General features: G+C 45.8%; 1 protein-coding gene across 1 annotated transcript; it reads left to right on the forward strand.

Moving 5' to 3' along the window:
• Positions 1-3,253: 3,253 nt before the first annotated feature.
• On the forward strand, positions 3,254-15,398 carry LOC106816685 (homeobox protein Nkx-2.1-like). Its single transcript, XM_014821310.1, has 2 exons — positions 3,254-3,861; positions 14,698-15,398. The coding sequence occupies exons 1-2, from the start codon at positions 3,504-3,506 to the stop codon at positions 15,396-15,398; spliced, it is 1,059 nt and encodes a 352-aa protein (XP_014676796.1). The 5' UTR covers positions 3,254-3,503.
• The last annotated feature ends 520 nt before the right edge of the window (positions 15,399-15,918 follow it).

The raw sequence follows: 15,918 nt of genomic DNA on the forward strand, positions 1-15,918 counted from the left end.
GTGTGTGTGTGTGTGTGTGTGTGTGTGTGTGTGTGTGTGTGTGTGTGTGTGTGTGTGTGTGTGTGTGTGTGCGGGCGCGTGTGTGCGTGCGTGTGCGTGTGTGTGTGCGCGCGCACGCGCGTGTGTGTATGTGTATGTGTGTTGTGTGTATGTGCATGTGCTCACGCGCACGCGCCCATCCTGCAACAGTAAGTGTATCCGCGAGCATGCGTGCTCGCATCGGCGTGCCTTTTAGTGCAATGTCTGTTATTTGCGCTCGCATCTGTTTCTCTACTCGTACGTGTGTATTCACGTTTCAATACACGGTCTAGACAAATCGCGCACACATTTACTGGTTCGATCACCTTTGCGGCATCTGCCTGGCTACACGCCTCATTGCACTGTTATATATTTGTCAGGCCGTCCGTCTGTCCGTCCGTCCGTCCGTTCATCTTTTTGTCCTTCTCTCTATCTATGTCTCTCTCTATCTCTCTCTTCCTCGCTCTCCCCCTTCTCTCTCGAGATTTCTAATTTTTTACGCTCTCTCGCTCTCTCTCTCGATCAATCAATGTCTCGCTGTCTAGTCTATCTACTTGTTCAACTATCCATCTGATTCTTTGTCTACCTGACTGTCTGCCTGCCTGTCTCCCCGTCGGTCCGTCTGTCCGTCTGTTTGTTTCTCGCTTGATCCTACTGCTATATAAATAAGTAAATTATGCTGCCTCTGTTACATCTCCCTTGTGAATGTGTCCAAGCGCACATACGCGCCCCGGTCGGTGGTACCATACCCTTCTTCAACCAACAGTTCTTGTCTTCCCCTTCATCACGCATATCACCTCATTGTCGGTGTGCCGCGCTTGCAGCGCCGTCTTACGGCAGCCGCGCAACAAACGACGCGAGATGGCGCTGCGCTGCATTCGCCGCAGCGGCGATATTCATCGCACGTGCGTCGAGTAATTGCCAGCGGTTGACATGTAAGCGGAGAAGCGATGAGAACAATTATTACGCTGCTGATTCATAATTGAACCCTTTTCCTGCCCTAGCTGTTCACGCTTCGCGGCAACGCATTCATATTGCAAGAGAACCTCTTCAGGTGAAGTATCGATGTTGACAGATAAATTGTCCCGTCATCGGTGATTTCTCGCCGACGGCGGCGTAATGTGCGACGCGAATACGTCTGCGCCCCGTAGCGTCGCAAATTACCTCAGTGATCAAATGGAGTATTTCATTATGTCATTTGGTTTTGTGTGAATGATTGCGCCCGAATGTCGCACGCACGCGCGACGCCGTAGGAAGTTAAACGTATAATTTGTTAATCACGCTGATTAGCGACTTTAATTTGCCGTGTTTATTTGGAATGCGAATCGGCGTCTCAACTATCAAAGTATTCCGTTGTGCAATGAGGAATTATTGATTCAAAACAACAAAGTTGTAAAGCCGATAGCCATTAGAAACAGAGAAAGCGAGAGGGGGTAAGCGAGAGGGAGAGCAAGAGAGAGAGAGAGAGAGAGAGAGAGAGAGAGAGAGAGAGAGAGAGAGAGAGAGAGAGAGAGAGAGAGAGAGACGCGCGCGCGAAGAGAGAGAGAGAGAGACCACGATGGTTCGATTAGGTCTCCGTTACGCAAGACATGCAGTAATCGGTGTATATAGGCAATAGAAGCGTAGTAATATATGCGTGCGATGGCACACGCACTACGCTGCTGCTGCCTTCGCTGTTCAGAATCGGAGCAGCTCTTTGCGTTAGGTTGTTAGCGGCACGTGACGGGCACGTCAATGAATCCCTATCGATGAGTCGCCTTACAGGGACTCGTGGTGTGGGGGGGGGGGCGCTTAATCACTTTACACCGCAATACGTCGTTACCAAGCAAACATCGGCTGTGAGTCGTGGTCCACGATTTTCTCTCAGCTAATCGTTACGGCTTTAAGCCCTAACGTCTAATGCGCCGACTGTAGCACGCGCATGCGCAATAACTGCAGCTCTTTGTTATCGCTTCCCTCCAAATAATGAGTTAATCTGGACGATAACGACTCTACGGCAGTGTTAGGCATCGAGAATATTTAAAGGATTAGGAATGCAGTTGCTGTGTAACGCAAGGTTGAATATCTCGTATAAGATCAGAAGGGCGTCGGTTTATCTCAAGTATATATATCGCAGATTACCGGTGTGCTTTTCGCAACGATTCCTAAATTATTATAAATTAGATCAATTAGAAATGTCACCTCGAATGCGCTAAGTAGTAGGCATTTATTAGGCGAAGATAGCAAGGGAACGTGTGAAAGAAAACGTGTATAATATCACAGGTACGGAAAGAAGCGATCGTATAGTGATGGAATAAGATGTTCAATATAAGTTTGCAACGTATAAGAGTCTGTGACATACTATTTTAAACATGGACGACGAGGTAGACAGACACCCGGTACAACAGCTTAGCAGACAATAGTGTGACATTACGCAGACTCTCTGACTAGTGGACGATAATGTGATGAAATCATCATACATGTACGGGGCATTATTATCTACTCTTGATGCTATATATACACCTCCTCCCTCAACGAGGAATTGTTTTTGCTCGTGTACGCCAAATTTTCTCTCCGTTTTTGTTTGTTCTTTCCCTCATTCAGTTCGTCACACCAACATTGTTATGTTCCTTGCCTTACCATTCTTAGGAGTTTTTCCCTATCGCGATCTTCTTCCTATCACCTCTCCTGTTTTTTATCCCCTTTCTGTTGCACCTCCTTCTACCCTTTTTTTTCTTCTAAGGAGTGGCGACTATGTCATTTATATATTCTACCTATTTTTAACTTTACACTGAACCCAATAAAATATTATCGACAACACAAATAAAGATTTTCCTCACTTTGATCGAATTCACTTGTTCTTTTAAATTTTATGTGAATTGACATCATATGTGATTTAATTCGTCTGATTATAGCGCTTCAATGAGCGCTCCAATATCACTTATAGCGCAGCTGCCATAAATGAACTCTTAATCTAAACTGCTTAATACACACCGTCGGGTTTTGCGATCTCTACAAATTATATCTACATATACATTGCAATCGTAAACGGCGTGACGTCACGAGTTCTGACGCAGGCATTCGAGCGTCCGAGCGTGGCCGTCTGTCAGATAGACTCAGCCACACAAACGTACACCCACCTACGCTCACAAAAGCAGCTTTAAAAAGGTGCCAAACAGATTATCGAAGTTATAGGCTGCTGGAACATCGCTCAGTAATCGATCGAGCGACGGGGCTGGCCCGTTTTGTTTGTTACCACACCTCCACCCTCGCGACTGGCTGCGAGCGCTCTTGAGCATGTAGCGGGCCGCACGAGCGCACTGGCGCATGCGTCGAGGGTTCGCCTAGGTGCTTAACTTGTGCACTGCCTGAATGGCAGATACCTATCGCTAGTAGGTGCTTGGCGAGATAGGTGGCTGTTGAAGACCGAGAAGCACTTTCATGTGTAGTGCCATCGAAGAAGACCGTTCGCACACATTCGTCCTCACCCTCACGGAGGGACGACCATGTCATTAAGCCCCAAGCATACTCCGTTCTCCGTCACCGATATACTGAACCCGCTCGCCGAGGAGAACTACCGCAAGACGTTCGAGTCGGCGATCCCGCCGCTGATGCCAAACTACCGGCCGACGATTAACTCCAGCACCCACCAGCCGCACCAGTCGTCGCTGACCGTGAACAACATGAACGTTCCCGTCACGTCGCCCTACCACATGCACGTGCCGCAGCTGTCGCATCACTCGTCGTTTCCGTCGCAGTACTGCAACGGCGCCGAGCTGTCGCACTACGGCGACCCGACGGGCCTCGCCGTGCGACACTCGTCGACAGGATGGTACACGGCAAACCCCGACCCGAGATTCGCAAGTAAGTTGTCTGGAGAGAGAGAGGGAGAGGGGTAGAGGAGAGGGACAGAGCGAGAGAGGGAGAGAAGTGCGCTGGGGTACTTAAAAATCCCGATCGGAGATTTGCAACTAAGTTGTCTAGAGAGCGAAGTAGAGGAGAGGGACAGAGAGCGCTAGAGGGCGAGATGAGAGGTGATAGAGGAGAGAAGGGGTAGAGAAGAGGGACAGAGCGAGAGATGGGGGAAGAATTGGCGTGAGAGTACTTAAAAACCCCGATCCGAGATTTTCAAGTGAGTTGTCTAGCATGTGGCGACACGAGAAAGGAGAGATAGTGAGAGATGAGACGGGCACAGAGAGAAGGGGAGAGGAAGCGTGCGTGTTACTTAAAAACCCCGAATTAAACGCCTAGCAAGTAAGTATGTGGCTAGAAAAGAGGAGAGGAATAGAGAAGGGGATAGAAAACGCACGAGAGAGGTAAGGAAGATAAGGAGAGAGTGGGAGAATCGCGTGGGGGATATTGACAAATCCCCCCGACAGAGATTCACAAGTGTCTAGCATGCGACGAGAAATCAGATAGGGGAAGAGGGAGGACTAACAGAAAACGCACACGAGAGGAAAGAAAGAGAATGACAGAAAACGCAGGCGCTCGAGCGGAGGGGGATGTTTACAAAACCTGACCCAAGATACGCGAGTATGTGTAATCCAAACGAGAGGAAAGGAGAGAGAATGGGGGAGAAAGCGACAAGCGAGGGGTGGGGGCGGCGGTCAGCGCACGGTGTATATATTTCGGGTACGTAGCCACCGCTCGAAGGTACCCATCGCGTGCCTGTACAAATTACGCCACTTCACAGTTACAAACTCAGCCGTGTTAATATTACTATTACTATTACGATTATTATTATTATTATTATTATTATTAATACTATAGATTGTTAGATAACGTAGAGATCGAACGTCGTCGTCGATGAAACCTTCGGCGTCATCGTGTGGTTTAATGGCTGCTTCCTCTATATATGTAACTATATTTTATAACTATATATGCTTCATTTTCCCCCCGCATACGTGATGAACGCTAGCCGGTGTCGCTGGCCGAGAGTGCATGCAGAGCACGAGACTCGAACTCGCGGAAAAATACACTGCAATTATAAGTGCTTATCATCGCTCACGGCGGGCGGGCGGATGAGATTCCGCCCGATAACAGCCGATGAACCCTAACGCTAAAGACACCATCACCGATCATTATATAAAATCGTGCCCGAATTATATGCAACACCGAAATACTGCGCGTGTATAAGTGACGCGTGATATTTCACTTAACCTTTCCGATGATGCTATGCGCCGCCGGCGTAAGGATACGTTTACAAACAATCAACAACCGAGCTGTTTATTACGGGTATCCATTCACAGCAACTGCAATTTCGTTCGTCTTCAATTATACAGTTTTCTACACGTGACTGTCAGCGAAATCTCTCATGTCGAATTAGATTAGACGTGTAGGATGATTATCAACATTGCGAGGTATACACGGCCGTAATTATTAAAATCTATTCAACGATCTCCTCACATGGGACCGTATGCTATCCCCTGGGTTAATGTCCAGACATTACGCGATTAAACTGTAGGCTGTAACCTGTTTAATTTTGAAATGCAGGCGTCAGGTCACGTAACTGTCAGACGGCGTCAATGACAGATCATAATACCGCACTTTTCGCCAAGCGTTCGCAGTAAAATAGTGGCAGAAGATTTTTCCCCTCGCGCGTTTGTACGTTATCACGTTTTGCGCGCTTGCATGCGAACCAGGACGCCAGCGTGAATCACGCGTGAGCTGAATCACGCGCTGCGATGAACCACGGCAGACTCAAACACCGGGTTCAAACACGGCGTGAAATGCAGACACGGCTAGCGCGTACAGGACGGCTGCCTTCGAACGGCGACTAAAAAAAGGGGCGAAATTCACAAATACCGGTTATGTCACGTTATTACACAAGCATATGCATGTAGTTCACAGCTCCCGCTGCCTCGTATTAGCAACGTCTGTCTATCTCGCAAGGCAGCACGGATAGAGCTCGCTACACGCCTCTAGCGCAACATCTCTGTCAGAATACCACCCATCTACCCCCCCTCCCTCGTCGGAAAACCGTGCTTCTTTCTCGATACATATTTTCCTTTATCGCGATACAATCGTAACATCGGTTTACGTAAGCGCGGCGGCGTTCGCGGGTTAACAGGCTAACAGGCGGGTTAACAGCGCTCGCTGCAGTGTGCCGCCGCTGCCGCTGCCGCCCACCGAACCCCGCCCGCTCACCGCCTTCATTGTTCTGCGTCACATCACACGATACACGGCGTGCGGCCTGCGCGCACGCGGCGGCCGCGGCGGCGAAAAACGTTAACGCGGTTACACGCACACAAGCCGTCGTCAGTCGTGCATTAGCAGCGCAGGCGCGATGCCCGCGGTTCGCACACGCTCGCTCGTCGCTCGTATCGGGGGGAGGGGTGGGGGGGGGGGGGAGATTGCACCGCCGGATGTTGAACGAGCGAATTTGCGCCCCAGCGTAATTCAATTTTCGAGCGGGTAGCCATTTTCGTGTTCGTAACTAAAGCGCAGACTAATTGCGGGCGGCGCGTATGAAACCCGTAACCCCGGCGGCCGTGGGCACTCACTGCAACATCGTACACAAATGTATCTCGCGCGCACACAACAACCCCGCGAGTTGTTTGCAGTTGAACTCTTCCCCCCCAGCATAGCGCAGAAATAATAGAATCGGTCACCTCAGTCATTGGGTTCATAGGTTCATATTACATTTAAAAAATTATGCTCCAGTGTCAAAAAACCCGGTCGAAACATTGATCCGTGGCGACACCTACGGTTAAAACATGGAACTATTATAATGATTAACTTGAATTAGTTTGCGCCCTGATATTCTACCCCTGATATACTAAATATCTGTTAAATTATGAAACCCTTCATCAGTTCAAATATTATATAGAATCGTGGATTATATCGCCAATCGAACATTCAACAAAAATTACAAGTCATCGTTAAATAAAATCTTAAATATTAATATTTTGATCAATAAGAGACGCGATTAAATGTCATTGTCAATATCATTGCATGCATAAGAGCGTCGATCAAAATAAAAATAAAAATACAATACACACAATCAGTGATCACAATACAGGCAATACTTACAGCAACGTGCATAGTAGGCTGAACACGTTGGGAATAATTTGAATGCAGGATGTTACTCAACCGACCAATACAATCATAACAACTACTTTTAAAAATCAATGAGGCGAATGTGTGATTGTGTCAGACAAATGTAAAGTAAATGAATTGATATTAATTTATATTATTTACGGCATAATGATTTATAGTCTTATAAAAGATAAAGGCGCAAATCTGTAATTAACTATATTCCCAGGCCCGTAGCCAGCTTTATATTGGGGGGGGGTTCGTTTTTAAATGTTGGCAATTTGTGAGGGCGCGAAGCGACTGAGCGAGGGAGCATAGCGACCAAGCAGGGGAAGGGTGTGGGAGGGGGTGTCCCCCCTCGCACAAGATGGAGATTTTGCAATTATTACACTAAAATGGAGCGATCTGGTGCATACCTGAGGTGAAATTCTTGCAAATTATAATTTTTTTGCTCGGGGGGGCTCGGGGGGGGGGGGTCGTGCGAACCCCCCGAACCCCCCCTGGCTACGGGTATCCTACCCTACTCGCTGGCAAATTTACATCGATTCCAGTCATGCCATGAGGTCATAGCTACGACATTAATTTATATCTGTGATGCGATGGCTATGGGGTTGTAGCCATGGGATTATAACTATAATGTTATAGCTATAAGAGGTTATAGCTATGAGGTTATGGCTATGAGATTATAGCCAGGAGGTTATGAGGTTATAACTATGGGGTTGTAGCTATGAGGTTATAGCTCTGAGGGTATGCGGTTAGAACTTTTGGGGTTGTAGCTATGTGGTTATAGCCATGGGGTTGTAGCCATGAGGTTATAACTACGAGGTTATAACTATGAAGTTACAGCTATCGTGAATTAATAGACCGTGTACATTTCATGTCCTCGCTTAGCACGCATGCGCGGGAACCAGTCTAAGTTACTCTCCTGCAACAATATACATGTGTATGTATATATAATGTATGTTATAGACGAGCGACATTGCACGCATGCGCGGGAACCAGTCTAAGTTACTCTCCTGCAACAATATACATGTGTATGTATATAATCAGGAGTCTATCAATAGAGATATTCTATTGATATTGAGAATTGATATAGAATTGATATTGAGAATTGATATAGAAGATATTGATAGAGAAAGTCTATCAATATTGATAGACTCCTGATATAATGTATGTTCTCCTGATGTTATAGATGGGCCTAATCATGGGCCTAATAATACCTTGATCATGCCGTACACATAACTCTCCGGTCCCGTGAACTCTGTCTTGTCCTTCACCTTGAGCAGGACTATGAAGAACAGGTAGTGCCACATGTTGTGTTCGTACTGAACGTGGTCCTCGTATGTGTACGCCTTGTTGTCAAACGTCTTCCTCTCCAAACCTGTGACATAGGTGACATATATATATACATGTAGATATATTATATAGCGGTTTAGGGTATCGAATTTATACGAGTAGGCCTATTATATGTATGAAAACATATAAATGTATATCACATATACTCGTATACAGTGCGTCATTACCCTACGCCTCCCTAGGTTTGTATAGTCAGCCTACATCCTTCCTGCCGAATGTCAGCGATTAATAAAGGCAGCCTAATCGGCGATTTGCCGAGATAAAAACATCGGCAGCGACGACTCATTAGCTCTCTAATACTGCCGAGCACCGGCGCTGCACGCACACACACATGCACGCACGCGCGCACGCGCACACACACGCGCGCGCGCACACACACACACGCACGCACGCACGCGCGCGCGGATAGATATACGCTATGCATACGGACATGCATACGCCATCTCGGGATATATTTTGGTCGGCTATACGTCTTCGCTTCGTTCGCGATTTGTTTGCTAGCGGCAGCTGGTGGGAGCGCGTGAACGCCGCGTCACGCGTCGCAAGGACGGAGTCGTGTCAGACGAGCTATCGTGTCGTCACCCATCTGTACGCCGAACGTAAAGTGGCCGGCTGTCACTTTTCTTCTCGGTTATCACTCTTACTATTTTCCGCGGGGTCACCGCCCCGCAAATCGAATAATTGAAAACGAATTGAAAATCGAGCCAATGTATCATTGCTGTATCTAGGCGTTATTAAAAAAAACAGGCAACTAAAATTCATTCGTGTCTGATAAATCGGCTGATATTTCATCTATGACCAATATTCGCGAGGCGACATGAGCAACGTAAAAGACATCTGCCTGACCAACGAAAGTACAAAATCGATTTCTGCAAAATTCTTTAGCGTTCTACTTGTTCGCGATTGTACCGGCATATAGCCTATAGCATGGAGTCGTGAGCTATCCTTTCACGATAGATGGCTGTGTTCAATTAACTGAGGGCAACAGATCTGTGTTTCTTGCATGCTTGCTTGCCATAGTTGCACAAACTCGGACCAAGCGTAAGTTTAAGCGCAAATAAAAACGGATCGAAGAGAATCTTTACCGGAAAAGACATTTTCATATACGTCATCTAACCCTTGTTTTATCCCCCATCAACGTTTACGAAGTCTGCTAGGCGCGAACAAAAGAACGAGACAATAACACGCAAATTATTGTATATTCATGTAATGCTATGTAATTATAATCACGTACAGCATTGTACGTTATTCAAACCTGTCCGCCCATGAACAGCATTTAATCTATTCACGCGCGGTGATGACCCAGCATAAACCCGCGATGATCATTAGTATTTAATATTAATAATTTACGAGACACCTTAATGAACAATTGACACTGTTGCACTACGGGTGATTATAACTGCAATCTTCGCTGTTCAATCCGCTTTCTAATCTGTCATTATCATCAGCAGAACCAATTTTTCTCGACCATCTAAACGTATGCTACCGAATATCTACGATGTAATTGGGCACCAAGAACTTGATCCATCACCATGTCCGCTGTCAACAGCGAATATAACGTGACGACGCAAAAATATGGGTCTCATAACATTTTAAAAGTGTGATTTTAACACGAGTGCAAAATATAGTTAATCTCGGACACTTGTTACACCTTAATGGTTATTATTTTGCTGGTGGGGACATTCGCTATATGCATGTATTCCACTTTCTATGGTACACTTGCAATATCTGACAAATAGGTAATCCTCCGCTGCAAGGAAATACATAGCAGCTCATTTTACACCTATAGTTGTCTATATAAGAACGAATATATATTGTTAATCCGTAAAGTAAGTATTTATACAAATAATGTTCGAGAATATAAAAATATAGTCAACTAAACTCGAGAAAATGCATACAGTATTGTGTACAAAAAGAAATATGCACATTGAAAACAATTATTTCCTGGGTAGGTACATGACGAACGCTTACATACGCTGAACGGCGCTATATAATGCTAGTGGAGTTATTTACAATGACAGCTAAATATCCAAATAAATTTAATATGCAAATTCAGTTACCTAGTGCAGTTAATTATGTGAACATGTACTATTTCTTTGGATACCAACTACTATGAACTACCAAATAAATAAATTGATAAACACGTGCTACAAATATGAATTGCTATATTAAATTTAATTGAATCGGTGAAAAGTAACGTAAATATAATTGCAGTTCGTACATGCATTTTCTTATTTATTTTATAAGGAACTATGTATTTAATAAAGAAACTAAAATAAATTATCCATAATACATAAAAACGTAATTTTTAGTAAACGCTGAGGAACGCTGTTTTTAACTACTGCTGCTGAGACCCCGGTTTAAACATTCTTTAAGCAGGCAAGCGCTTCTTTCTTACCATAATCGCCGCATAATAACCAGAATTCCAATCTGCGCGTAAGTGTCTTGTAGTTGTGTGCCGCAAAGGTTGACTGTTGTATCCAGGACTAGTAGCCACGGGTTCGTTCATACCGAGAGCCAGTGTGTCACTTTGTGACCACTTTTCCCAAACTTTAGTATCTATCCATTCTACTACGTCAACTTTGTTTTGTGTTTAGTTCCTTCCATTATCTATACTGGCAGAAGTTACTGAATAGTTATATGGCGATCGAGGAAAATGGCGCGCGGTACGTTTTTGATCCGTTGTGTATTCATCCGTGACATCGCAGCAAACGTGCAGAGGTACATTCGTCCTCTCCCCCACATCCACCAACCTTCTCCACCATTGCCTCCCCCTATCCTCTCCTCCTCCTCTCCTCCCCTTCTCCTCGTTCCTTGCTTCACCTACTTCTTCTCGTTCTCCGCCCCTTTCGTCTTCGCCTCCTCCTCATTCTCCTCCTCCCTTCGTGTTTTCTTTGTTTTCTAGCTGACAATCATATTGTCGCATCATTTCAGAAAGAGCACTTAAAGCCTTTTAAGGGTATATTCACGTACGGTAATAAATCATGCATAAGCAACATAATCACGCCTTCGCGATTCGTTTAACTGCCTCTACGCACGATCGTTATGTTCAAATTCACTATATAAGTGATATCATAATTGCGCAATGCGCAGTAGACATGATGCTTACATGATTAGTTATGATCGCATAAACTAGACAATTCCATATAAGATAAGACCAAATACTACCCATCAGAGGAATGTTGGCTACTGGGAGCAGAAGAGTTGATTTACTTTCGCTGTGATATTCTTCTACTCGGATATACGCGCTGTGGATAAAAGGTTGTAGGTACCGCCATCTAGTGGCAAAAGAAAACGATCCCGCGGGTGGCATATCGTAAGCTGGGAGGGATACCGGAATACGTCTAGTTGCAAAAACGTTTTGTATGTACAAACAATCGTTAAATGCTCCGGATGACGCGAACTTACAATGTCACGTGTCGTGTGCACCTGCTGATATCCGGTGATTTTTACGCAAGCAAAAATATTAGAAGTGGGCTTAACAAAAGAGCCTGCCTTATGCGGGTGCGAATGTTGCTCTGGGAAAGAATTGGATTAAACGCCAGTGGGTTCATCAATTTTCTGAATGGTGCTAAAAGGTTCCAGGACACCACGTACGCACGTGCTTTATGGTACACAAACGTGTGTTGTATTTTTGTTTGTCTTAATACTCATAAACGCAAGTAAGAGAATAGTCAGATGAAAGGATTAAAGCGGCATTGCAGCAAGTACACAGCCATCCACTTTATTGCTATCAATGGGCATAGCGCAGAAATAATAGAATCGGTCACCTCAGTCATTGGGTTCATAGGTTCATATTACATTTAAAAAATTATGCTCCAGACACCTATGCCCGCCCAATCTAGAAAGTTAAAACCAGACATGCGCGCGCACAATCCCCGCGTAAGACATTCTGCATGCTACGCTACATCGGTTGTTCTGTTTCTTATTATATTATATTATATACATTATTATATTATTATATATACAACACGCTACGGAAATAACACGTTGAAGCACCGATATTTGTGCTGCATGTATAAGTACAAGTATAGTATATGTATAGTATGAATAGTATAAATATAGTAATATGTATATAGTGTGTATAGTATATATAATGTAAGTATAAGATATATAGTATGTATAGTATATGTATAGTATATGTATAGTATATGTATAGTATGTATAGTATATGTATAGTATGTATATTATAAGTATAATATATGCATAGCATGTATAGTATATGTATAGTATATGTATAGTATGTATAGTATATGTATAGTATGTATATTATAAGTATAATATATGCATAGCATGTATAGTATATGTATAGTATATGTATAGTGTTATAGTATAAATATATAATATATGCATGGTATGTATAGTATATGTATAGTATATGTATAGTATATGTATAGTATATGTATAGTATATGTATAGTATGTATATTACAAGTATAATATATGCATAACATGTATAGTATATATATAGTATATGTATATAGTGTTATAGTATAAATATATAATATATGCATGGTATGTATAGTATATATGTATAGTATATGTATAGCTCGTAAACGCACATATAGGATCGCGTAAAATAGCTGGGGGTGGGGGTGGGGGGGGTAGGTTCATTCATGCAGGGGTTAATAATGGCAAATGATCTTAATTTAATGATTGTCTTATTAACCCCTTATTCGCGCTGGGCATACGGCGTGCGATAGAGCGTACTTCTCTCTATCTGCATACTACAGACAGACATGCAGACAGACGAAGCATATCTTATAGGAATCACTCGTGTGTGCGGCCGCAGAGAAGACAAGAACTTAGGGGTGATGAGAAGGAGAGGGGACGCAGACCCTGGTTGCCCCCGCTTTACAAATTAAGCCAGCATTCAGAGTTAACGCGACCCCGGAAATGAGTGGAATGTGAATTTCTAGCTAGCCGGCTGAAGAATACAAGTTTGTGTTGATATGTATATATACTTATACAATATTTTTTTGTAATTGTAGCCTATATATATATTTTTATTTATTGAGACAACTTACTAATTGCTATGGAAAGCCGTACAGTTTGTGTTTAGTTCTTATCATAACTAAATTCGCATGATGAGATTGGAAATTTGTTTTCATTTTTCCATGTTCTTTTTCTTTTAAATTTGTAATTTGATTTACAATTTGCAACGTTGGGTTAACGTTCTGCAGAATAGAAGCAGTTTCGAAAATTGCTCGTAACATAAATGCTGAATAGAGTGGTAGTATATATAAGGAGTTCAACAAGATCGGAAAAATAGCTCCATTTTAGACGGAACGTAATCGACACGCTTAATTAGGCATACATTACGTCCTCGCTGTATCCTAATAAAAATCCGAGTCCGGGTTATCCGAAAATATACTGATAGAGCTGACGGTTATAACGACAAAAACTGATAGAGTAGTAACGACGGTTCGCAGCGTGCGTTAGTCAAGCAATAGAATGCGCGCGTTTGTATGTGTAGCATCTTCATCATCACATGGATGGAAGGTTAATGGATAATAGAACAAAATAAATTATGTATATATATATATATATATATATATATATATATATATATATATGCCTACTCCGTGGAGGTAGGGATGCGCGGGGTGGTACAACATGTTATGTTTATATGGACTATACATAGTATGTCTTCCCTATGGACAAAATGTGCGATAATACATAAAACATACATATATCGTATGAGCATCCCATCAAGAGCTAATAATACGTAAGGTATTAAGCCCTATTAGATTATACATAAGGCATTATCAGCTCTTGATTCCATGTAGGGCCTATGCAGGGAGAGGTTACAGAGGAGTGAGACAACAGTAGACATCGTACGTTTTCCCTACGGACGATGGGGGGGGGGTGAGAATGTCAAACCACATACACGCACTTTTCAGGAACACACGACAAACAGGACGGTTTAGTTGCGCATTGCAGATGCGTATCGCGCGCGCGCACGTACACTCCATGAGCGCGGAGGATAGTTTCCATGTTTTAGATTACCCAGTATAGGACAACCGCGCGCCGCCATGTTTGACCATCGCCGCCATGTTTGACACACGCCGCCATGTTTGACCCACGCTACCATGTTTGACCATCGCCGCCATGTTTGACCCACGCCGCCATGTTTGACCCACGCTACCATGTTTGACCATCGCCGCCATGTTTGACCCACGCCGCCATGTTTGACCCTCGCCGCCATGTTTGACCTCGCCGCCATGTGTGACCCTCGCCGCCATGTTTGACCTTCGCCGCCATGTTTGAGCCTCGCCGCTAACCTTCAACCTTCGTCTTCGTCTTGCAGTTTCGCGTCTCATGAGCCACTCGTCGGGCATGAACATGAACATGTCGTCGACCGTGTCGGCGCTGAACGGCATCGACGGCGGCATGCACAAGGGCATGCAGTTTCCGCTGACGCAGCGACGCAAGCGGCGCGTGCTCTTCACGCAGGCGCAGGTCTACGAGCTGGAGCGTCGCTTCAAGCAGCAGAAGTACCTGTCGGCGCCCGAACGCGAGCACCTCGCCAGTCTCATCAACCTGACGCCGACGCAGGTGAAGATCTGGTTCCAGAATCACCGCTACAAGTGCAAGCGCGCCACCAAGGACAAGCAGATGCAGGAGCATCAGCACAGCGGCCAGCAGGGCGGCGCTGCGGGCGGCGGCGCGCAGGGCGGCCAGCAGTCGCCGCGGCGCGTCGCCGTGCCCGTGCTCGTGAAGGACGGTAAGCCGTGCACGGCGGGCTTGGGCGGCGCCGACGCCGGCATGCAGGCGTCGCAGGCGGCGAGCCACCGGCACGGCCAGCACGCCGCCGCCATGCCGCAGGCGATGACGCCCGACAACTCGGTGAACTCCGGCGCGCATCAGTCGCCGGTGACGGCGGCGAGCATGCAGAGCAGCATGACGAACCACCTGACGAGCTCGATTAACTACAACGCCGTCGCCGGTATGAGCTCGGCCGACGTCGTCGCCTCCTACATACCGTCGCTCACGCACCGCGCCTGGTGAGAGAGAGAGAGATAGATGCGGGGCGACACTGTACAGTTAGATGCAGCAAGTATTACACCGCGGCGGCCGTCATCTGCGTCGGCAACGCTCCCGCGCCCTCGTGCGGCCGACTCTAGTACTGCACGTGAGGAAAGACGGACGGGTAACTCTGATGACGTCAGAGACACTGGTGCGTCGCCCAGGACAACGTTAGCTGGGAAATCTAAATGCGTACTACCGTCACGCGTGTCCGTATACGCGCGAAGCTGTCACGGGGAGGGCCGGGAACTGCGGGTGGGGGGATGGGGCACGGCCGTAGCGAAGGTGGCGCGGTGGTGGGCGTCTTTGTCACCGCCGCAACGCTACTGACACCGCCCGATGTCGCACACGAACCGAGCTCGCGAAGCCTTAAGACGCAGCAGTCTGATCTACCGTACACGCACGCGCGCGCGCACACACGCGCGCGTGCGTGTACGTCTCGCCAGTACGGGCGCACGCGAAGCACGCGCTAGCCGCCGTTAGGTCGACAGCAGGCGCGCGT

This window comes from Priapulus caudatus, unplaced genomic scaffold (genome assembly GCF_000485595.1).
Source record: "Priapulus caudatus unplaced genomic scaffold, Priapulus_caudatus-5.0.1 Scaffold33, whole genome shotgun sequence".
Taxonomy (NCBI): Eukaryota; Metazoa; Priapulida; class Priapulimorpha; order Priapulimorphida; family Priapulidae; genus Priapulus; species Priapulus caudatus.